We start from the raw sequence: 21,740 nt of genomic DNA on the forward strand, positions 1-21,740 counted from the left end.
CAGCGCAGGCACGAGAATATCTAGGAACGATCTCATACCACTTCCAAGAGTTACCGAAGAAAATCGCTTTTCCAACCAGCGGTTTATCATCTTGCACTCGTCAAATATGATTGGACTATTCCACTTCCCTATTAAACGATCCCTCCCTATTAAACGATCGAGTACCTCCTGGAACTGACCTTCAATGGGTTTCAAATCGTCTTTAGTCCGTATAAGGTCTAAAAGTCTACCAGTGAGCGCCTTGAACGGATCTTTGAAGTTGTACAAGTACTCGAGCGAAGGCAATGCAACCTGCTTGAAGAGCCATGCTTGACCTGTCAAATAGCCCGTTTTCTCCACCTGCCCCAGCAAATAAAACCTGCTAATGAGCAAAGCTTTGAGACAGATTGCAGCACTAACTTCTGGAATGTCTCCAGTTGGATACAGCTCCAGCAACTTTAATGCCACTAACTTGAGATCTCCTGAACCTTCAGCTCCAATACCAGTGTCAGAGACCCCCACGAAGAAGAGCCCACGCTGCGCTACAGCGATCTCATACAATGTCCTGGTCTTCCCTGATCCCGACACGTTGAAGAGAACGGTAAGGGTCGGCTGCGCTTTGGAAGTTCCCTCTATGATACGCTTGGATGCTTCGAAAGGCTGGTCTAGTGCATGCCACAAGAGGCAGGGGCACTCATCTGTAGGATCTTTTGGCAGTGGGACTTTACACGTTGGGAAATTCGCCAGAAACGCATCCGCCTTGGGATATTCAAGATTTGGCTTGCGCTATCCAAGAGACTTTCTATATTTGCCACAGTCCCAACTGCTTTGACTGATTCTGCAAGAAAAAACAACGCAAGTCAAAATTTGCATGAGACACTCAAAAACGGACCAAGAGATCTAAAAAGGAAAGACAAAACAATGAAAGCCTACATCCACAAAGGCTTACTCTTGGACTTCAGTAAGAGATCGCACAGCTGCTGCTCCTTCTTGCGCAGCTGCGCCTTGTCGTGGAGCAGCTGCTCCTCCTCCTCGGGATCATTTGGTTGCTTGAGTTTCCCCTCAATAATTTGGCCCTCAACCACAGCAATCTGCCGTTGAACTTCCTGGATTTCCCTTGACAAGCCAGAAATCGGATCATCCATCTCCATGAAACAAACGCCTGGAAACAACAAATGAAAAACCTTTATACCTTTTATCTTATCCTTTTTTAAAAGTTTATCTTTTATATTTTATAAAACAAATTTCATTTATGATTTATGTTTTTGAGTGTTTGGGATATAAGAATAGATATATTAATTGGGGTTTAGACCCCTGCTTACTGGATGGACTAGATTCAATCCCAAATAAATAAATAAATAAATATATATATATATATATAAAAATAAAATTAGTGTATATGATTAATGTACTTACATGTTGTGTAAGAGTTTAAATAACATTAAAAAAAACCTAGTTTATATATAAAAGTGAGTGATTCATATTGAATCCAATCTGATAACTATCAAAAATATTACATTGTAACTATTGATTTGGACCTTAGATAATTCTAAATGATGGAAGGCATTTAAGGTTCATTAATCAATAAGCTAATATATGAAGGAACATTAAGTGGACCTGCCTGTTCTTGATCCTTTGTATGAAACACAATTGCTATATATCAAACTAAATGTTATAATAAATTTCATAAACTTGTAACCTAATTTACTGTAATGTTTAATACAATTCCTTTTACTGAGCACAAAGCCCAATGACCCACTTAGGCAAACTCTGCTTAAAATTATAGAAGAATATTTATCAAATACTTATCCCATGACCTAGTATCAATAGCTTAAAGTTATACTCAACTCCACTATATATGAGTTTATAGAGTTTATATAGTGTACCAATGGGATGCTATGACATATGTATTGGAGGTTTAAATGCTCCAGAATTTGCCAAATAATAGACATTTAGAAGAGTACCTCAATGACATGAACACAACATTTCCTCATAGTCTATTGTGGTTTGCATTTTGGATCACACTATTATTTTGAGTAAGAACCAGTTAACAATCCAACTACTTTTCAATTTAAACCAACTTGTAAACCTATTCTTAATAATCAATATACTAAACCGATAAATAAATTGTTATGCATTGCATGTAACAATGCTTGGTTTGCTTAATATTAGTGTTATTTGTACTTATTAATCCAATTGAGCAAATAAAGTTTATAATTATAAGCATGTTTGTAATTTATAAATACAAGATTAATCTTATTGCATATCAACCACTAGATGATAGAATAAAAAAGAATATACTAAAAAGGGTTTAAGAAAGTTTATAAATTATAAATACAAGATTAATCTAAATGAATAATAACCGTTAGATGGTAGAATTTTCTAGAATATCCAAGAATATTTTAGGTATATCCACTACCATTCCAGTCCTATAATTTTACTTAAGCAAACCAAAACTAAATAAACCATACTCTAAAATATTTAAAAACCACTGTCAATCTGATTTTATAAAAAAGATTAAAACACAACTAGAAACCATATATTAAATGAAATTTGAATAAAGTCAATTAACTTTTTAAAAAATTAAATATTAAAATTGAGAAAAAACTAGTTTGAGAAATAAAGCATGTTATAAATATGTTTCATATAATTTGGTATTGAACTAATTTAATCCCAGAAAAATAGTGCAAAAAATCTTTTAGTTATATTATGATATATTTTGAGCTTAAGGTTTTATGACCATGGAGACTCTCACCCAGATTCTATAGAGTGTGATCTCAAACCATAATTAAAATCTATTTGTGCTTCAATAAGTTAACTATGGAGCATCCTTGTGCTAAAAGTAATGAAGTGGGATCTGAGTTTTAGGGTTTAAAACCATTGATGTAAATATGATTGTAAGTATCAAAATTTATCCATTGGTGAGTCCTTTCAAATATTCTTCTTTTACTACTATAACAGCAAAAAGTCAATGTTGTTGAACTTTTTATTAGTCTCCACCTATGCTAATCGAGAAATTGATTATCACATGTGCACTTAGACCAGAAAAGCACTAAGGAATGATATTTTAATTTGTCATTTAATCAAGCATATTTGATACAATGATGAAAAACTTATGTTGTTGGTTTGCAGTTACTAGTGTTAAAAACCCCCATGATATTGGGATGATAATTTATTGTATTTGCTAAGACACCCTTGGTATCATGCCCTATGTGTGTACTATTTCAGATCTATATACTATTTATAATGAATGCCTAAATCTGCCTATGAAATGTAAAGAGTGTTTTGAACCCTATAGTGTTGTTTTTTGTGTCTTGATTTGCAATCTAGCACCATTTCATATTTAGTAAATTTTTAAGTTTCTCATTGTATATTTAATAACGAATTTGCCAACTTACCTCGTCCTACTTGGATTTAACTATTCACTTCACGAGTAATGAAATGTTACCCATCCATTTATAGATTCCTAAATTCTCTTCTAATCCCCCTTTAGGTTAAATTGGACTTTAGGTTCAATTGCATTCTCCTTAAGCACAAATAGCCAAGCACATTAAAACTCTATGTTCCTAACATCCTTTGGTAAACAAGATTTGATTATGGAACCTTAACCTTGAGTGCTTTTATGTTAACACCCTGGGGGAAACATTATAGCCTAACAACCTAATATAAGTACCTTTACTCCTTTACTTCCATCCTAAAAAAGAAAGCCTAAGCCCTTAGGAAGGAGTAAGGACCAATGAACCACATTGTACTTAAGTGAGGGCACCACTCCACATGAGCCAAAAACATCTTTAGGAGGCATCTTTTAACACCTCCTAAATCCATACTCACTCTCACCAAAGGGCACCAACCCTCAATTCTAATCTTAACTCAGTTAGAAAGCACTAGTAAATAATTCTTTCAAGAGTGGGTCTTGAGCCTCATTATCTTTACTATACTTTTGGAACCAAGTGGCCCTTCCCTGAGAGATAGTTGCTTTAAGCTTTCACCCCACAGCCTGTATTAATATAACATTAATCTTAAATTCAATCTCAGACTTTGACTTCGAATTCGGTTTCAGATTGGATCTCAAACTCGGTCTTGGACCTAATCTCAGATCTCAAACTTGGTCTCAGACTCAGCCTCGAACTCCAATGTAGACTCAATCTCAAACTCAATATTATCCAATGAACTTTTTATTATTCTGATCATGATTTCAGAATCCTTTAACCTACGACACCTATGGGAATTGATTCCTCACAACTCCACCACCCATAGAAGAGTTCAATGCCTACATTGAACATTTTGATTTAATCCCATTGTCTCCAGGGGCATCTCCCTAGTTAGTGGTGTGCCTTGGTGTGCCTACTAGAGATTTGTTGTGCGTGTGAATCAGTGCTTCAAAACACACCGTGCACCACGGCATGTTGGCATGGTGACACGAACACGGCCCCCAGCCGTGTTAACACGGGCCGTGTTCATTGACTCGGTCAATGCTCCAAAACATGGCTCCAAACACGGTTGAAACATGGTCAAATACCGTGTGACCACGCCGTGTTCTAAAACAATAGCTCACGTGGTTAACGTGAGTGTTTTGCGCTTTGATGTTTTCTTGTCTTGCGATCAATCAAAAATTCCTGCGATCAATCAAAAGGTTTTTCCAGCGATCTATGGCGATTTTCTTGGGCTGGGAATGCCCTCTCTAGGATTCTAGCGCTGGAGTGGGAGGAATGGTGCTCAGCCACGCTTGATTTCACTGCAAAAAATTCCTGATCATTGTCTCCAGGTTTGTAGATTTTCTCTCCCAAATTTTCTCCTTAAATTGCTTCTGCCATAATTCTTAGCTGCTTGGCACTACATCTTTGGCACTGTTTAGCATTTTTGGGCACATCACTTCAAAGAAAAGGAATTGCTTAGCAGTGAGCCGGATTGCAGACTTGGTATTTGTGGCCAGTAATACCAAGTTGATAGGGAGCCACACTTCCTATAACAAGTTTGTGGGATTGAGCCAGACAGGAAGTATTCCTCAAATTACTAATGCTGATATTGAAGCTATGGAAGAAGAGGACGAAGACGAAGATGATGATCCTGCTAATGAGGAGCTTCTAGATGAGATGGAGTGATAAGTAAAATATTCTAGAGAATATTCGTGTTTTCACCCGTGTTTATCCGTGTTCATTTCCGTGTTCCATGTTCGTGTTCAAAAAATTGAATGCCGTGTTCGTGTTCGTGTTCGTGTTTTGAAGCTATGGTGTGAATGCTTCGGCATTCCAGCGGTGAGTCATTCGATTTGGCGTGATCTATGCTTGAAATTGGTGCTCGTCTTGTCCAGAGATGTATTGAAGATGCGATCGACGATCCAGCTCTGTGCATCCATCGATTTCTTGCAATTGCAATACAAGAACCTTTCTTTCCTTGGGAACTAGGGTTTTGCGCTCTGTTCTTCGCGTCGTGATGGCGGGGATGATGGCGATCGACGGCGTCGACACGAATCTCCTCTTGGCGGAGGCCTCTGATCTCTTCGCGCTTCCAGGTATCGCATTCTTGTCGCGATCGATCCCGTGCATTTGCCGCGCGCCCTTCCCGAGAGCTCTGTGTCGGATTTCCTCTCGAAATATCCGTTTCCGGTTCTCTCCAGGTAAGATTTCTGGGTCTTTCTTTGTGGGATCGAATGCGATTGAATTCGTCTTCTTGGACAGGGTTCTATTCACCGCAGGAACTCCAGCGCTTGTGAGAGCAATGCTGTCCAGAAGGTCGTTTGGACACAGCATGCTTATCAAAATCCTCGTAAGCTCCTTCCTCGCCTTCATGCTACGATTTTAATTTTCTCTGTTTGTTTTTAGCCTTATGCAAATGCTGGTTTAAACGCGGCATCTCCACAAGTTCGTCGTCTCGCATGCTCCATGTTCGTGAGTAGCAACTTATGTTTTCACGTTTCGTATTGCTCTCTAAGTTTTTCCCTCTTGGATACCTTCCTAAGTGTCTAGAGGATGGCGATTCAAGTTCTGTGCAAACAGCAACAGATATGTGACAAGTAAACAAGCATACTAGGTGTGTGAATGACGCTCATGTTTGCTGGATTTGTTGCAGGGAGTCGAGCGTGGCAAAAGCAGCCATTGAGAAGTTAGCAAAGCCAAGCGCTAGACGTGTACGTAGTTCTCGATATAAGACATAGATCATCTTTGGTTTCTCCTGATCCGTTGCTCGTTTTCCTGCAGGTTCAAATCCGAGCGTTATCTCTGGCAGCTGGAATCATCGGACTGTCGGATGTAGCGGCAGCGGCACCGGTTTTGCAGGTCAACTATTCAATTCTGGCCCAACTCGAAATTCTGAGCGAGGTATATCTTCTTTTCTATTGTCAAACACTTGTTGTTTCCTAACGGTATTGGTTGTAGCTTGCTGAGACACCTACTGGGGCAAGGCTTCTACTTGCTGGTACATTCGTTTCTCACTCGTTTTTTTTTTGGATCTAGTGAGCTCGTTCTCTTCTAATTGTCTCTAATACGCTCACTCAGGAATGCTGAAGTGGATAGTATGGTGCGTTCCCGCTCGATGCAAGTTGCGTCTAGACTGATACAGCCTGGTACGCCTCTCGGGATGACCATGGAAAATCTCGCGAGACGTTCGGGAGATGGGACAGGTATGCAAAGGACGCTGCACTAGATGCGCTTAGTCAGCGTAAGTCGTTTCTAGTGTCTGTTGTTTGGATTTGACTACTCTTTTGTCTCTCTTTTATTTTTATCCTTTTTAAGTCCTGCTGCTTCGCCGTGTGAGGCCACCGGCACCTTATGTCGTCCATTCGGCTTTTAAATCAGAGCTGGTAGGCTTTGAAATTTTCTTTTTCTGTTGCAAAAACGCTCTCCTGCAGGCTGCTGTTCATGCGTTAGTCGCAGGATTGAGGTGTTCTCCTGGATGAACAAGCTGAACACGTTCTGCGCGATCTCATATCCATGTATCTCCACAGACGACGCTTTCGGTAAGTCGTCAAACAAACGGCGGAGTTGCTTCAAGCTGTTAGTGCGAGACCATCAACTAACCTTTCGAAAAGCATTTACTTCAAAGAATGTTATTGCAGGTGTATAGGCTCCTCAATTGTCGTACTGGCTTCCAGAAAGTGGTGTCTGCTGGAAGTCAGCTCCAACGATGGCTTGGTCGATTTCATCGACGAAAAAGGTAATTGCTCTCTCTGTCTCTCTACGGGATTCAATACACGCAGGTGAGGCACGCTTGGTGTGCTGCTCTGGCCACCGGATTGAGGCAGCCATCCTGCTAGTGCGTGGCGATACACAGGAAAAGGTTTACTTTTTGTTTTCAGTTGATCCGTTCTCTTCTTTCTCAGCTCGCAGGTGTTAGGACCACATCCAAGCAAGAGACGTTTTAAATGGTATGTCTCTTATAGCAGTGCCTTTCATCAAGTTTTGTGGTTTTCCAGCCTAAATTCTGCACTCGCAAGAAAGGAGCCCAGCTTGGATCATTGCGCGTCCGCACATCATCCGTTTTGTCATTCCTACGTGTTTTTGTTTGTATTTTTTCGTGCTTGCTGGTAGCTGCATCCGGTGCTCAAGAGGATCATGGCTTGATGACTTGTGATTATTATTTCTTCGCACTGGAAAATCATTTTTATTTAATGCTAGTGTACCTTTGGGGATGTTTGCTGAAAGCTGTTTCTTACTGCCTCCACGAATTTCCTGCACAAGGATTCAGGATATATGATTTCAATCAAATTAAAATTCAGTAAAATACTTTATATGATTGCAAAAATAATAATTTACATTAGTGATAAATGAATGTCAAAAGATAAACATGAATACTGTAGATAGCTCTTTTAGAGGTGTAATTGACAAGTACAATCACAAAGGTTATTCTAAATTTTAGTTAATTAATATGAGAGAGAATATCAAAGAAATTTTTTAAAATTGGTAAAGTATTGTTTTAGTACTAGTTTTTTTTAGAATGGAGATATAATGAATGAGGAGTAGATAACATTATTTTGATGTGGTTAGAATGTATTAAATTAATGGTATATCAAGATTAGATTAATTAGATATTAAATTTTCTTGAATAGTCCAAAATTAATAGTAATAATAAATTAATTTTATAAAATTACAAAAACATTTAATTTAATATTATTTTAAAGATTTTCTTTTAGAATAAAGAGAAGTGATGGCTCATTCATTATTTATTACAAATAGAAATTTTAAATAATGAAGTCACTCAAAGTAAAATTTCAAATTGTTTTGATAGTTTAGATATTCAAATGGTTTGGGCAATTTCTTTTTTGAAATTTTTTAATAAATTTGTTACATTTAAATTCATTCAAAGTAAAATTTCAAATGATTTAAAAAGTCTTGATTTCCAAGTAGTTTAGGCATTTTAGATTTTATTTTTTTCTCAATAAATGTATTACATTTAAATTTAATAATTAAAATAAATAAAAGAGTGATAGATTTTAGTATGCTATTTTAAAAAATTATTTAATCTTTATATTCTAATAACCAAGTAAATTTAACAATTTTATATATTTGTTATAATTTTTCAATATTTTAATTAATAGTTAAATTTAAAAAAAAACTAATAGTGTGTTATGTTAGTTTTAACCTCAAAATATTCAAAACTTATAAAACAAGTACAATGAACAAGTTTGTGTTTTATCTACTGCTTTGTGTGAAAACGTCTGTTGAGAGCGACATTTTAGAATGTCTTACTTTGGGCGGGAAATATTTAGGGCTTATCAGGGTTTCTCGACAGACAATGCGGGGGAGGAATGCGGGGACGCCGCCGGCTCCCCGTCGCCAGTCGCCCAGGTTTGCGTCTCCCAGCTCGCACTGCGATCCATCACCCAAATCTTCGCAATCACTCGGCCTCTCTCCAGCCCCGCGCTCTGTGAAGCGCGATCTTGGATTTTCGCCTGTGCTGCCAAGGGCAAGATCGAGGAGAAAGAGCAGGGATGGCGATAGAAAGTATGTTTCTAGGATCGAATGGAACGATGGCGTGTTTGAGGTTGGGGAGGATGTCTACGTCAGGAAGCTAGAGTCCGCTGAGCGTGATGAGTCTGACGAGGAAGTGGAAGATTGTAGGGTGTGTGGGAAAGTTGGAGGAGAGGTCATGATCGAGTGTGATGCTTGTCTCGGTGGCTTCCATCTCGGCTGCCTGGAGCCTCCGTTGGAAGAAGTCCCAGGAGGAGATTGGATTTGTTTCAAGTGTGAGAAGAAAGAAGCCGTGGGGGAAGAACCAAGTCGGCGGAGGCATAGAACTGCGCGAGAGAGACTACTGGCTAAGGAGCTTTGGGCTGCTCGTATCGAAAGGTGAAAAAAAAAAACTTGTGAAGACCAGCTCGCTAACTTCATCTTTTTCTTTTGTTGTTCTTCAGGCTGTGGATGGAAGCTGATGGCTCACCTTGGTTTTCTGGAAGATGGTATCTTGTGCCCGAGGAAACTGCTTCAGGCAGGCAGCCGCACAATGGAAGCAGAGAACTTTTTCGCACGAAACATGTCGATCACAATGAGGTGCTCGCTCCAAAGGATTTGTTTGTGATTGCTTGTTTTCGTTTCATTTACAGGTGGAATCGATTCTCAGGCATTGCTATGTCTTTTCCCCAGAAGATTTTTCTAAAGCTAGCAACGAAGGGGATGATGTGTTTTACTGCGAGTATGACTATGAAATGAAGTGGCACACTTTTAAGAGAATTGTCGACTTGGTAGAGGAGGTACGCGTTGATCTATAAGGTTGTTGGTTTTTACACACAACGCAGGCTGACCACGACTTCGAAGAGCACGAGGAGAGTAAGGCTTCGAACAAGAAGCGGAGGTCTTCCACTCCAAACAAAACACCGAACAAAACACCAAAAAGAAAGGTAAATGTAGGCTTTACGATGCAAAAGTTTTTTATTTTGTTATATCAGTCTCATACAGAAGTCACTGGATCTGAGGTTTTACGGCGAAAGATCTTTCCCGAAGACAGTGGAAAGGATTTGACTGAAATCGAAAAGGCAAAGATTGCACTTTCACTTTCAACAACTCCAGGCTCTTTGCCTTGTCGTGAAAAGTACGCGTATTCGTTTTAGATTTCTGGTCGTGGTCCTGATCTTCGTGAATCAGGGAATGCAAGGAAATTGAAGCTTTTGTAACGGATGCTCTAAAAGAAGGGTTGGAGAATCTTGGAAAATGTCTCTACATCAGCGGTGTCCCAGGAACTGGAAAGGTATGATAAATTTGCAATGCATGTGATTAATGTTGATGCATGGTATCAATGTTCCACAGACAGCTACTGTTTTGGATGTCATGAGGCGGATGGAGAAGAAGCTAAGCACGAAGGAAATCCAGCCATATCGGTTTGTGGCGATGAACGGGCTGCGTCTCACGTCGCCGGAGCAAACATACACGGTAATTGCGCAGCTTGACTTATTCTAGGTGTTTCATACAGAGTTTCAGGTTCTTCATGAAGCTCTGACTGGCCAGCGATTGAGCTGGAAGAGGGCATTGCAGCTACTCGATGAACGGTTTTCGAACTGCAAATCTTTGGGAGGGGTCGATAGTCGACCCTGCATTCTTTTGGTCGATGAATTGGATCTTCTGGTTACGCGCTCACAATCCGTAAGATTTGACTTCATCAAATCGTTGAACATTCTACGGTTACTCGCAGGTTCTCTACAATCTTTTTGACTGGCCTTGTCGACCAAACTCGCGTCTTATGGTCATCGGTACGTTTTGAATACATTCTGCTGAAACTCAAGGCTTTTTTGTTTAGGAATTGCAAATACGATAGATTTGCCTGAGCGTTTGCTACCACGAATTGCCAGTAGAATGGGACTTCAGAGAGTGTCTTTTAGTCCCTATTCGTACATTCAGCTGCAGGAGATTATTAGTTTCCGTTTATCAGGGACTGAGGCGTTTGAAAAGGCAGCAGTAGAGTTTGCTTCACGCAAGGTAACGACAGGAACGCCTGACAATTTGTTCTCATCGGAACTGTGTTTTGGAGGTTGCTGCTGTATCTGGTGATGCACGACGAGCGTTGGAGCTCTGTCGTAGGGCTGCAGAGCTTGCGGAGTGCCGACAAAAATCTGGAGACTTGGAAGGTAGATGTACATGCAATGTTTTCGGATGTCCTGACCGTTGCTCAGAATCCAACACTAGATTGATTGGAATGGCCGACGTGGAGGCCGCTGTTACGGAAATGTTCCAGGCACCGCATGTTCAGGTCGTCGACTTAGAAAGCTTTGCTTTGTTACTAACATTCTTTCCTTAGGCAATGCGAATGTGTTCTAAGCATGCAAAAATATTTCTCGTTGCTATGGTTTACGAGTATCACAGGACCGGCATGGTTGAAACAACTTTTGACCAAGTATGTACATGATATTATATACATCAGCTATCATCTAGCCAGTAATCATGATTCCAGGTTTCAAGAGCGCAGAGTCTCTTGTGTTCTAACAATGGCGAGCAACCCCCAGACAAAGACGTTCTACTCTCCATCGGGTACAATTTGTTTTCCGTGTTCACGTGTAACTTGTGGGAACTCAGGTGCAAACTCGGGGAGTGTCGGCTGCTACTCTGTGAAACGGGGAGTAGGCACAGGCTGCAGAAACTTCAATTAAACTTCCCCAGGTAGTGGAGTTCCCTCTGTGTTTATATTTTCCAATGCTGACGCCCGTCCCTGGCTAGTGATGACGTTTCCTTCGCGTTAAGAGACTGCCTTGATCTTCCGTGGATCACAAAGTATTTATCTTAATACAACGCCTTCAATTGGGAATGAGCCCGAGTATAAGTTTCGCGCACACTATCAGATCTCTGGCTACCTGGGACAACGAAAAACTTGAGGAGTTCTTCTCTGATTTGGAGCCGAAGTATCTTCGCGTGTTGATCGTTGCAAGCGAACTCCTGGCTTCGTCGCTGGTGTGATGTACGACCCAGTCGTGATCGAGGACCTGCTCTGGAGTAAGCCTTTTCCTTGGATCTTGGTGGAGCATTCCTCTAATCAGATCCTTTACTGAAGGTGAAGCATTGGACCAATACTCCGGGTCGAAATCAATCCTGGCCGCTTCGATCGCGTGTATAGTCGATTTGAAGGTGTTGCCATGGAAGGGGAAGTTTCCACTGAGAATTGCGAAGATAACGACGCCAGAGCTCCAGATGTCAATTTCCTTGCTGTATCTCCGCTTGAAAACTTCGGGGGCCATGTAGCAGAGAGTTCCTATGAGATCCGAAAGATACTCTCCGGGCTGGAAGTGTGCTGCAAGTCCGAAGTCGGCTAGTTTGAAGCAGTTGTCGCCCAGCAGGATGTTCTTGAGGCTGATATCCCTGTGAATTATTCCATTGGAGTGGCAAAACTTGACGGCCTCCATCAGGTTCTTGCACAATTGAGCAGCTTCCATCTCACTCAAAAGGCTTCCATTCGAGAACAGGCTACCTCCTCTGCAGAGCTCCATGACAAGGTAAGTCTCCTTTTCATCGCTAAATGCTGCTTCCAGCTTCACTATGTTTGGATGGCCATACAGCTGCTTGAGAATCCCGACCTCATCTTGGTGCAAGTGTTCTATTTTTGTGATTTTTTTGCAAGCAAGCTCCTCACCTGTGATCCTGTCTATGCAGACTTGCGCTACACCAGACGCGCCGTGGCCGAGTTCCTCCCCCAGCTTGTATTTCTCACAAAGGGACCCCCTGGCGGAGTGTATACACGGGACGAGTCCGCAGAAGAAAACGCAGAAGCACATCACTGATAAAGGTGGACTCTGGAGCGTTTTTTTTAGCCGTAGTCTTTATATAAGGGGTGCGACATGTGAAGCTCATGGGAGCTGCATGAAAAGGAACAGTTCGCATTGATCCGAGTTATTAGCAGCTACAAGCAACTGACAGCTCTGGTTTAACAGATGAACACTCAAAAAGAACTGTGGAAGCGAAGCGAGGTAGTACACGCATTAAAACGGAGTGAATTGGTCAAGCAGACGTACAGAAGATTCGAAGCTTGTTCCTTGTTGGCCTTCTGCGACCTTTTACGACACGGAATCCGGGCCGTGGCTTGTGACGGAATCCTACGGCTGGCCATCCGGGAAAAGTTTCAAAAGCTCTGGAAGGCGAAGGTGAAGCATCATGTGAATTAAGCACACTTCGCGGCTACGAGTGGCTCTCCCGACATGGCGCGCTGCCAGGAACTCACGAGGCTCTCCGTAAGTTTCTTGCCAGATCCATTTGTTTGATACGTTCTCGTGTTTTATTTTTTACAGGGGTCTACCTCTGGTGAAGCCACGAGCCATGATCATCTGAAGTGGCAGGGGACCCGGCATTTTTCGGCTGCCGCAGCTCAACTTGGTACGAAAGATTAAACTTGTTTGTTGATGTGGTTTTCTTCCAGGATCTACCGACGAGGAGATACAGTACAGTGGCTGGGTTGAGAAAATCAACAACAAGGGGGCTGTCCAACCTCGAGTGATGGTGGTGAGTAACCTGGCGGTCTACAACTTTAAAAGCAGGCTCACGGTGCAGTGCAAGCGCCGGATTGACATTTGTGCTGTCGTGCACATCGTACGGAGCAAGTATAGCCATCAGTTCATCTTGTGCTGCCCGCAGGTCTTATAGATTCCTTTTCCATTTTGTCGGTCAAAGTTTTATTGGTGCAGGAGTACGATTACTTATTCTCTAGCATCCAAGTAGAAGAGATATGTGACATCATTGTCGCGGTTCATCAAGCTGCGACTGGGAACACGATATCAGTTGAATATAAGGTAGCGTGTCATTGTGTGATTTCTTACTTTCTACCATGGAAGTTCACAGGTTGAGGTGGATTTGTCGGAGTTTGTTCTCACCAGGCAAGAAGCAAAGAAGATTAGAAAGGTATATAATCATGTAGTAAGTCAGATGGATGCGAAAAGCAATAATTTGATTCGTTATCTTCTACTAGGAGCATCCCGAGCTGGCGCTGAAGAACAGTGCCGAAGATCCAGTGCAAGTTAAAACAAAAACCGTACGTATTCTCGAACTTCCGTTTGATGCTTTCTTATCCTTTTGTTTAGAACAATGTGGCACAGCCTTCCACGATGACGCAGGTGAAGGCAAACGTAAGACGTGTTTTGCGTGCTTATCATCCATGACTATCTTTGTGTTTTACCACTCTAGGGAATGTCTTGGAGTGTGGAGGACGCGACACCCTCTTCGAAGCTGTTACCGGAAAACCACGTAAGCAAATGCATGATCATTATATCATTGTATTAATTCGTTTGCCTCGATGTGCCACACAGCCACCGTCAGCGGCACTAAAAGACGTGGTGGTCCTCGGCCACGATGTTGGCGGTGACAGCACAGACGATCTCAAAGTTTTTAAAGTTATTGACGAGGTGAGAGTCCACTTTCCATTTTGTTAGTCTCGCTCTAACGAGCTTTTCCACACACAAATTCCTCTCTCTTGTCTTAGCTGTACGTTATGAAGAACAAGAAAACCGGCGAGACCTTTGCGCTCAAGCCAGTGGAGTCGCAGTCTCAAACTCGTCAGCCGAGGTAAAGTCTATCGCCCACTCTCATACGTGTTCCAAAACATCGCCCAAAACTTTCCAGAGGCTCTCTCGTCTCGAGGTGTTGCTATCGCCACCGGCTTTGTATAAGCCTCGTGTTGTTTCAGGTACCAATTCTCCGCCACTGGTGGCAGTTTTCACATCGTCCTTGCCTTGCAGATGGTAATGTTTTGCTCGTTTCTCTTGGCGCTCAAGCACATTGTCAGCTCATGTCAATGGAGGCGATAGAAAAGGAAACCTTGTGGGGGACCAATTTGACATAACGAGCGCCGCGACAATGAAAGAGATTCAAGCGGCAGATAAAAACGAGCTACCACCGGCCTTGCGAAGAAAAGAACGAACAAAGAAAAAGAAGAAAGTTAAAGCGTACCCAGTGCTAGGAATGACAAAACGGAGATAGTGCAGTGTACGTGCAATGATCCAAGCCGGGCTTCACTGATACAAACGAGTTGATATAAGACCAGTGTTTCTGCTATAAAAAACATACCATTTAAAACCTCTCTTGGGTGGCGACCACTGGAATCGCTTGTGCGTGGTCCTTGGACAGGTAAGGACCCCTGCGAGCTGCCTCATTCAGCTACAAACACGCATAAGACAAACAAAGAGGCTATGAGAGAAAAAGAGAAAGGATCAAACGGAGACGAACCTTTTCCAGTGTATCGCCACGTACTGACAGGATGGCTTGTCTCAATCCGGTGGCCAGAGCAGCACAGCAAGCGTGCCTCCATTCCATGCCTGTGGTGTGCATTGAACTTCAGCTCTTGCCAACGACCCGTGGAGAGAAAAATAATTACCTTGTTTGCTCGATTCGATACGCGAGTCGACGATGAAATCGACCAAACCATCGTTGGAGCTGACTTCCAGCAGGCACCACGTTCTGGAAGCCAGCGGGACAAGGAGCCTATACACCTGCAATAACATTGTTTGACGTATTCAGTTTTGGAAAGTTGATGGTCTCGCACTTACAGCTTGACGCAACTCGGCCGTTTGTTTGAGGAGGTGAAGAAGGGAATTCTGAACGAGCACAAAGGAATTAAAGTCGGTTGGAGAAGGCCGGCTTACCGAAAGCGTCTTCTGCGAAGATACATGGATGGCGTCAAAGATGAGATCGCGCAGAACGTTTTCAGCTTGTTCATTCAGGAGAACATCTTCCCTTTCGGATCCTGCGATTAATGCCAGAGCATGAATACCAGCCTGCAGGAAAGCACTAGCTTTTGCAACAGAAAAGGAAAATTTAAAAGCCTACCAGCTCTGGTTTAAAAGCCGAATGGACAACATAAAGCGCTGGTGGCCTCGCACCGCGGAGCAGCAGGACTTGAGCACCATGCGAAACTATTTCACACAATTTAAAAGGACAAAGAAAACAAGAGAGGGAGAACAGTAGTCAAATCCAAACAACGACAAAAGAAACGACTTACGCACATGATCCAATCTGACCAAGCGCATCTAGTGCAGCGTCCTTTTCATCCTTGTCCCACCTTTCCGAACTTCTCGCGAAATTTTCCACACGCCCCAGGCAGTTGCCAATCGCATCGATGATTTGCAGTGCATCTACATGCAAACAAAAACTGCTCAAGTCACAATCATTTCGTGTGCCGTACCAGGCTCTGAAATAGTTTTTATCAATCTAGACGCAACTTGCATCGAGCGGGAACGCACCATACTATCCACTTCAGCATTCCTGAATGAGATAAAAAGTATTAGAATCTATTAAAAGAGAGGAAAACATATTAACAAGCTCACTGGATCCAAAAAACGAGCTGAGAAACGAATGTACCAGCAAGGAGAAGCCTCGCGCCAGCAGGTGTCTCGGCAAGCTACAGATCAAATTACGTTAAGGAAACAACAAGTAAAAACAAAAGTAAAGGAAAAATACCTCGCTCAGAATTTCGAAAGCGTTCAGTTGAGCCAATGTATCACTAGAATTTTTTAGTTGACCTTCTAAAACGGACAAGATCCCAGATGTTTGGACTGCCGCTGCCGCTACATCCGATAGTCCGAAGATTCGTGCTGCCAGAGACAACGCTCGGATTTGAACCTGCATGAAAACGAACCCGGTGATTAATACATAACGACTGGTCAGGACATACCAAAGATGATCCGTGAATTGCGAGCTCCTTGAGGCTGTTCTGGCTCGCACCAAAAATGACCTCCTATAATCTCACCAGTCAGCTAGAGAGTTATAACGAGACTACGGACTACGTACAAGTCCAGCGCTTGATTTTGCTAGATTCTCAATAGCATCTGAGGCTTCTTTTGCCACGCTCGAGTCCCTGCAAGAAAACCAACAAACGTGAGACGTCATTCACACACACATAGTATGCTTGTTTACTCGTCACATATAGTGCTCAGTAACGGGTCCATGATGCCAGCATCCGCTGCTGTTTGAACAGAACTTGAATCACCATCCTCCAGATACTTCGTTATCTGCCAGGAATCCAAGGAGAGAAAAAAAAAGGCAGTGAACACGAAACGTGAAAGCATAAGTTCCTACTCACGGAGAAGCATGCAAGACGACGAATCTGTGGAGATGCCGCGTTTAAACCAGCATTGGCATAAGGCTAACGCAAAAGGAGGTTAGAATCGTAAGCTTTAAGACGAGGAAGGAGCTTACGAGTACTCCGATAAGCATGCTGTGTCCAAACGGCGATTGTAAGATCTTCTCGACAGCATTGACAATAGCACTCACTAGCTCTGGAGTTTCTGCAGTAGATAGCACGCTGTCCAACAAGACGAATTCGATCGCAAAAATCCCACAACAACCAGAGATCTTACCTGAAGAGAACTGGAAACGGATATTTCGCGAGGAAATCCGACACAGAGCTCTCAGGGAGGGCACCTGGCAAATGCGCGGGTGAAAGGGAGAAGGGATCGAGACAAGAATGCGATACCTGGATGCGCGGCGAGATCAGAGGCCTCCACCAAGAGGAGATTCGTGTCGACGCTGTCGATCGCCATCATCCCCACCATCGCGCGAGAACAGAGAAACAGAGCGCAAAACCCTAGATCCGTAAGATATAACTAGGGTTTGTAGCTATGGCGGGAAAATAATTAAAGTCGACTTTTTATAGGAAGTAACAGAAGGATTTTCTTCGATTATAGATAGGTCTTAAGAAATTTTCATTAAAACCAGGTGTGTCAAACTGGAGCTTGAGCTCAGTGAATCAAACGAGTCCTTGAAAATCTCTAGCAACAATCTGAAAAAAGAACTGGTCGAGCTTTTCTCTCCTTCCTTTTATTTTTGTTTTGTTCTTCTAATCCTCTTATCTATTTCTCAGGGCTTACGAAAACATTTGATTGAATGCAATGTCTGTGGTAATCTGCCATTCGTGACACTGATCGGCTAAATGCAATTGTGTCATAAAGAAGATAACTCCTTCCAAAGAACACCTAAGAAAAAACGCTGTTTTTTTTTTGTGTGTGAAGAAATAAAACTCCTTGTCAACCCCTTCTTGTAACTCTTCCAGAGCTGCGCTTGAATTTATCCTTTGAGGTGCCTGCTGCGGCTCTCAACGGGATCGAGCAACACTCCCACTATCTACATGTTTCATGAGAACACAGACTTACACAACTTGTATGAGCAACCTAGTCATCAAGGATAATTTCTTTTCATTTCCAACACTAAGCTAATACGAGGGCGGAGGCTCCACAGTGACGAGCGCCATGGAAATCTAATGCTCTCCAAGGCTGATCTTTTACATAGCATGGAAAGTTTTCCTTCTTTATCCTCTCTTCAAGTCTTCCATATTGCGATTTCGTGACAGAAGCTTCTACACCAGTGTTAGCTAGAGCTGAATATATTAACGTAAACAAAATTTTCTTAAAATTCCACATACAAATTCATGATTCCACAAACTCTAAAAACATGTGGCATAAACTTTAAAAAAGAAAGAAACCCAATTACCCTTATCTCACCATAATTTAGTCTTTCAGATACAAAGACACGTTTTTGCTCCACATAATGGCTGTATGTCAACTTTTTTACATAATGGCTGTATGTCCTCAACTTTTTGCCGTTTCTGTGGCCTTGGAAACACGTTAGCCTGCCCTTCAACGCCCTTGAGATACTTCTCAAGTGTATAGCAGTTGGCGCCATGGATGTGACTTTTACCGCACATCCTTGTCACAAGTTTTGTGGCAACGCGTGGTTTCACCACATTTGCAACCTCAAAATATATTGCAGGAACAGCCTTTCCGTCCAGTGCGCCAGCAACCATAAGACCCATAGCCACCTGCCTTTGAGACTCTAGACCGACTGTCACGGTACTACCTTGGCCCTTGGCGTTAAACTGCTGCTTATCAGGATGGTCAGATGATGCCCTTCGTGGGTCCTCATGACTTGAAATAGCTGTTGCTGTTGTTGTATCAAATACTCTTGGCTGACTCCAAAAGTAATGGAAAAGAGCTCGGAAGATGGCAGGTTCCTCAAGTCTGATCCAAGTGTCTCTATCCTGCTTTGCAGAGAATTTATCCAAGTCCTCCAGTGCAACACTATTTCCACTGCTTAGCCAGGCTAACCCAAACTTCACAAGGCTAAGAGATAGATTGTTGACGTTGAGTAGAGTGGACATAGACCCAAACATCTGATGATACAGTATCACCTCTAGCTCCTTGAGTGCTGCAACATTTTGAGGCCTTTGGAAAAACAGCACGTCCCCCATCCATGTAGAGTTCTGGTTTTGATTTACCATGCTGAGAACGACTGATTGTACTTGAGGTGCACATCTTCTCAAAAAAGTCTATCAGAAATTCTGTTGCCTGCTCTAAGGGACGCTTGCTCCCAATGAAATGCTCAAGCGCTGTGACAAAGAACTTGTACCTCCCCTTGTACAAATCACAAACCCTCTGCATATCAATGCCATCCACACTTTGGAGTAGTTTGCCAGCATAGGTCTTGAAGTCCTCGACAGTGATGAACCCACCAAATCCATGAAAGACGATAATAGAAGCTCTCCCTAGGGTGCGGGAGATATCCTGTGGCCTAATCAGCATAGCTTCGGTGCTTGCATAGTAGAATTTTCTAAATCCACTATGTATGAGAGCAGGAATGAGAATATCAAGGAATGATTTCGTGCAAAATCCAAGACTTGGCGAAGAAAACCGCTTCTCTAACCAAGTGTTTATAATTTGGCACTCATCAAAGATGATCGGACCATCCCAGCTCCCTCTTAAACGATCCAATACCCCCTGGAAATTACCTTCAACGAGTTTCAAGTCCCTTTCAGTCCGTATAAGGTCCAAAAGTCTACTGGGGAGCAACATAAACGGATCTTTATGCTCGAATAAAGGCATTGCAACCTGTTTAAACAGCCACGCTTGACCTGTACTGTCCATTTTCTCCAGATGACGTAGCAAATAAAACCTGCTAATGAGCATAGCTTTGAGACAGATTGCAGCACTAACTTCTGGAATGCCTCCAGTTGGATATAGCTTCAGCAACTTTGATACCGCTAACTTGAGATCTCCTGAACCTTCAGCTCCAACACACCCCACAAAGAAGGGCCCACGCTGTGCTACAGCGATCTCATATAATGTCCTGGTCTTCCCCGATCCCGACACATTGAAGAGAACAGTGAGGGTCGGCCGCGCTTTGGAAGTTACATCCATGATATGCTTGGATGCTTCAAAAGGCTGGTCTAGTGCATGCCACAAGAGGCGGGGGTATTCATCTGTAGGAGCCTTTGACAGTGGGACTTTACAAACCAGGAAATCCACCAGAAACCCATCCGGCTTGAGATATTCAAGATTTGGCTTGGGTAACTCATCCCAAAACTTATCCAAGAGACTATCTACATGAGCCACAGTCCCATCTGCTTTGCCTGGTTCTGCAAGAAAAAACAACGCCAAGTCAAAATTTGCAAGAGACCAAGAGATCTAAAAAGGAAAGACAAACAATGAAAGCCAAAGGCTTACCCTTCGACTTCAGTAAGAGACCGCGGAGCTGCTCCTGCTTGTTGCGCAGCTGCTCCTCCTTCTTGACCAGGCGCTTCTCCTTCTTGGGATCATTTGGTTGCTCGAGTTGCCCCTCGACCGCAGTAATTTGGACCTCAACCGCACTAATTTGGCCCTCAACCACAGAGCCAGAAACCGGATCATCCACCTCCATGGGCTCAGCTGAAGACGCCATAAGCCAAACCCTACACTTTTCTTTCAAAAGAATTTGATGGGTTAACTCTCTTTAACACAACTTTAAAACAGTTTCAAAATATTTAGGACTTAATCTGGTCCATTTAACTTTGTATATAAACAAGGGTTTAAACCCCAATTAATATACTTATTTCTATATCCCTATTATGAATTTGACTCTAGGTATCAAAAGTTATTTATTTTACTGCCACAACGATAGGAAATCAGTATTGTTGGATCTTTTATCAGTCTCCATTCAAGCTAATTGAAAAATTGATGAATAGCTATATACTTAAATCGGATAAACATAAAGTAGTAACTCATCTATTGAGTATATTCGGCTTGGTTTATTAAACTCCTATATTGGCTTGCACTTGCTAGTGTTAAAATATTGAGCTTAGTTCCTCAATATTCACCAAATAATAGTTTACTGTATTTGTTAAACACCTTTGTTATTATGCATCTTGTGTTAATTCAATTTAGTCACAATTGCTATTTATAGAAAGTGTCTAGATTTGCTAATTTGGCATATCTATAGTAGTTTTTGGGATTAATTTGAAACTTACTAAATATGGAATGGTGTTAAATTATGAATTTAGGCATATCATTATGTTTAGGATAGTCTCTACATTACTCCTAATACTAAGGATGCTTGAGAGTGAAAGCCCAAAGCATGCATTCCTTAAGGGGGTTTCTAAATGTATAGTAGGGATAGTGGGTAGGTCAAGCATGGTTGACCAACTTAAGGTATAGTATAGCTTTTACTTGCATACCTGTTTTTGTTTTACATTTGGCTTGGTCTAAGCCCAAATTCCATACCATGCTAGTTGGTGGAATACCTATATCTTTGTGTTAGGCCACCGATATGCTGAAATAATGCTAAATTCCATTTACCTCTGTTTTGTGTGTTAGTTCTAGCATTGGGATGTTAGCTGCTCTATAACTGTTTCAAATCACTCCATGCTCCTGTCCCTTTGCTCCTTAGATTGTATACTCAAAAGTTGCTCTGTGCTCTGATTCTAGTTCCATACTTAGGAGTTTGGCTCCGTTTCTTCATTTAGTGGCATAAGGCTTTGAAATTCGAGTTCCACTCCACTGTCTTTGGACATATGGCATATAGCATGTAGCATGTGACATGTGGCATATAGAGGGTTTA

At 42.1% G+C, this 21,740-nt stretch overlaps 5 protein-coding genes and 1 non-coding gene across 14 annotated transcripts; 4 read left to right on the forward strand and 2 right to left on the reverse strand.

Annotated features, from left to right (window-relative positions):
* Positions 1-5,172: 5,172 nt before the first annotated feature.
* On the forward strand, positions 5,173-7,618 carry LOC9645254. Of its 4 annotated transcripts, none has more exons than XM_024680737.1 (13): positions 5,173-5,234; positions 5,291-5,596; positions 5,658-5,745; positions 5,802-5,867; positions 5,946-5,992; positions 6,049-6,106; positions 6,177-6,296; positions 6,354-6,393; positions 6,474-6,778; positions 6,827-6,934; positions 7,034-7,131; positions 7,220-7,342; positions 7,391-7,618. In XM_024680737.1, the coding sequence occupies exons 3-9, from the start codon at positions 5,698-5,700 to the stop codon at positions 6,530-6,532; spliced, it is 438 nt and encodes a 145-aa protein (XP_024536505.1). In that variant the 5' UTR covers positions 5,173-5,234; positions 5,291-5,596; positions 5,658-5,697; the 3' UTR covers positions 6,533-6,778; positions 6,827-6,934; positions 7,034-7,131; positions 7,220-7,342; positions 7,391-7,618. The 4 variants fall into 4 exon arrangements, with proteins under 4 accessions (XP_024536505.1, XP_024536503.1, XP_024536504.1 ...); XM_024680735.1 differs by having other exon boundaries at positions 6,474-6,636; positions 6,711-6,778; positions 7,034-7,342; XM_024680736.1 differs by having other exon boundaries at positions 6,474-6,598; positions 6,711-6,778; positions 7,034-7,342.
* Positions 7,619-8,706: 1,088 nt separating this feature from the next.
* Positions 8,707-11,706, forward strand: LOC9630064 (origin of replication complex subunit 1B). Of its 4 annotated transcripts, XM_024680550.1 has the most exons (16): positions 8,707-9,263; positions 9,329-9,464; positions 9,518-9,664; positions 9,710-9,811; positions 9,860-10,002; positions 10,056-10,158; positions 10,218-10,340; positions 10,389-10,550; positions 10,600-10,657; positions 10,705-10,883; positions 10,936-11,032; positions 11,078-11,154; positions 11,203-11,298; positions 11,356-11,432; positions 11,478-11,561; positions 11,619-11,706. In XM_024680550.1, exons 1-16 carry the CDS (start codon positions 8,710-8,712, stop codon positions 11,683-11,685), a joined length of 2,205 nt encoding a protein of 734 aa, XP_024536318.1. In that variant the 5' UTR covers positions 8,707-8,709; the 3' UTR covers positions 11,686-11,706. The 4 variants fall into 4 exon arrangements, with proteins under 4 accessions (XP_024536318.1, XP_024536316.1, XP_024536317.1 ...); XM_024680548.1 differs by having other exon boundaries at positions 10,936-11,154; XM_024680549.1 differs by having other exon boundaries at positions 11,356-11,561.
* Positions 9,578-9,654, forward strand: LOC112348356. Its single transcript, XR_002993024.1, has one exon. It is a non-coding gene; the product is annotated as a small nucleolar RNA snoR28 (small nucleolar RNA).
* Positions 11,571-12,915, reverse strand: LOC9630065 (calcium-dependent protein kinase 14). The gene has a single exon (XM_002975662.2). The coding sequence runs from the start codon at positions 12,665-12,667 to the stop codon at positions 11,696-11,698; it is 972 nt and encodes a 323-aa protein (XP_002975708.2). The 5' UTR covers positions 12,668-12,915; the 3' UTR covers positions 11,571-11,695.
* An 8-nt stretch (positions 12,916-12,923) lies between these two features.
* LOC112348297 lies at positions 12,924-14,956 on the forward strand. 3 transcript variants are annotated; one of them, XM_024680552.1, is made up of 13 exons: positions 12,924-13,120; positions 13,178-13,262; positions 13,306-13,388; positions 13,437-13,520; positions 13,571-13,675; positions 13,725-13,784; positions 13,852-13,914; positions 13,964-14,008; positions 14,067-14,126; positions 14,189-14,284; positions 14,362-14,444; positions 14,502-14,565; positions 14,618-14,956. In XM_024680552.1, exons 1-13 carry the CDS (start codon positions 13,088-13,090, stop codon positions 14,684-14,686), a joined length of 930 nt encoding a protein of 309 aa, XP_024536320.1. In that variant the 5' UTR covers positions 12,924-13,087; the 3' UTR covers positions 14,687-14,956. The 3 variants fall into 3 exon arrangements, with proteins under 3 accessions (XP_024536320.1, XP_024536319.1, XP_024536321.1); XM_024680551.1 differs by having other exon boundaries at positions 13,306-13,520; XM_024680553.1 differs by lacking the exon at positions 14,502-14,565 and having other exon boundaries at positions 13,306-13,520.
* LOC9645255 lies at positions 14,756-17,465 on the reverse strand. The gene is made up of 18 exons (XM_002975663.2): positions 17,350-17,465; positions 17,234-17,297; positions 17,073-17,178; positions 16,957-17,019; positions 16,791-16,885; positions 16,665-16,731; positions 16,549-16,611; positions 16,335-16,496; positions 16,202-16,275; positions 16,060-16,139; positions 15,881-16,009; positions 15,705-15,790; positions 15,521-15,652; positions 15,425-15,472; positions 15,253-15,367; positions 15,105-15,193; positions 14,946-15,035; positions 14,756-14,893 (listed from the first exon to the last, which is right to left on the reverse strand). Exons 1-17 carry the CDS (start codon positions 17,426-17,428, stop codon positions 14,949-14,951), a joined length of 1,539 nt encoding a protein of 512 aa, XP_002975709.1. The 5' UTR covers positions 17,429-17,465; the 3' UTR covers positions 14,756-14,893; positions 14,946-14,948.
* Between the last annotated feature and the right edge of the window lie 4,275 nt (positions 17,466-21,740).

Source organism: Selaginella moellendorffii, unplaced genomic scaffold, assembly GCF_000143415.4.
Source record: "Selaginella moellendorffii unplaced genomic scaffold, v1.0 SELMOscaffold_28, whole genome shotgun sequence".
Classification (NCBI taxonomy): domain Eukaryota; kingdom Viridiplantae; phylum Streptophyta; class Lycopodiopsida; order Selaginellales; family Selaginellaceae; genus Selaginella; species Selaginella moellendorffii.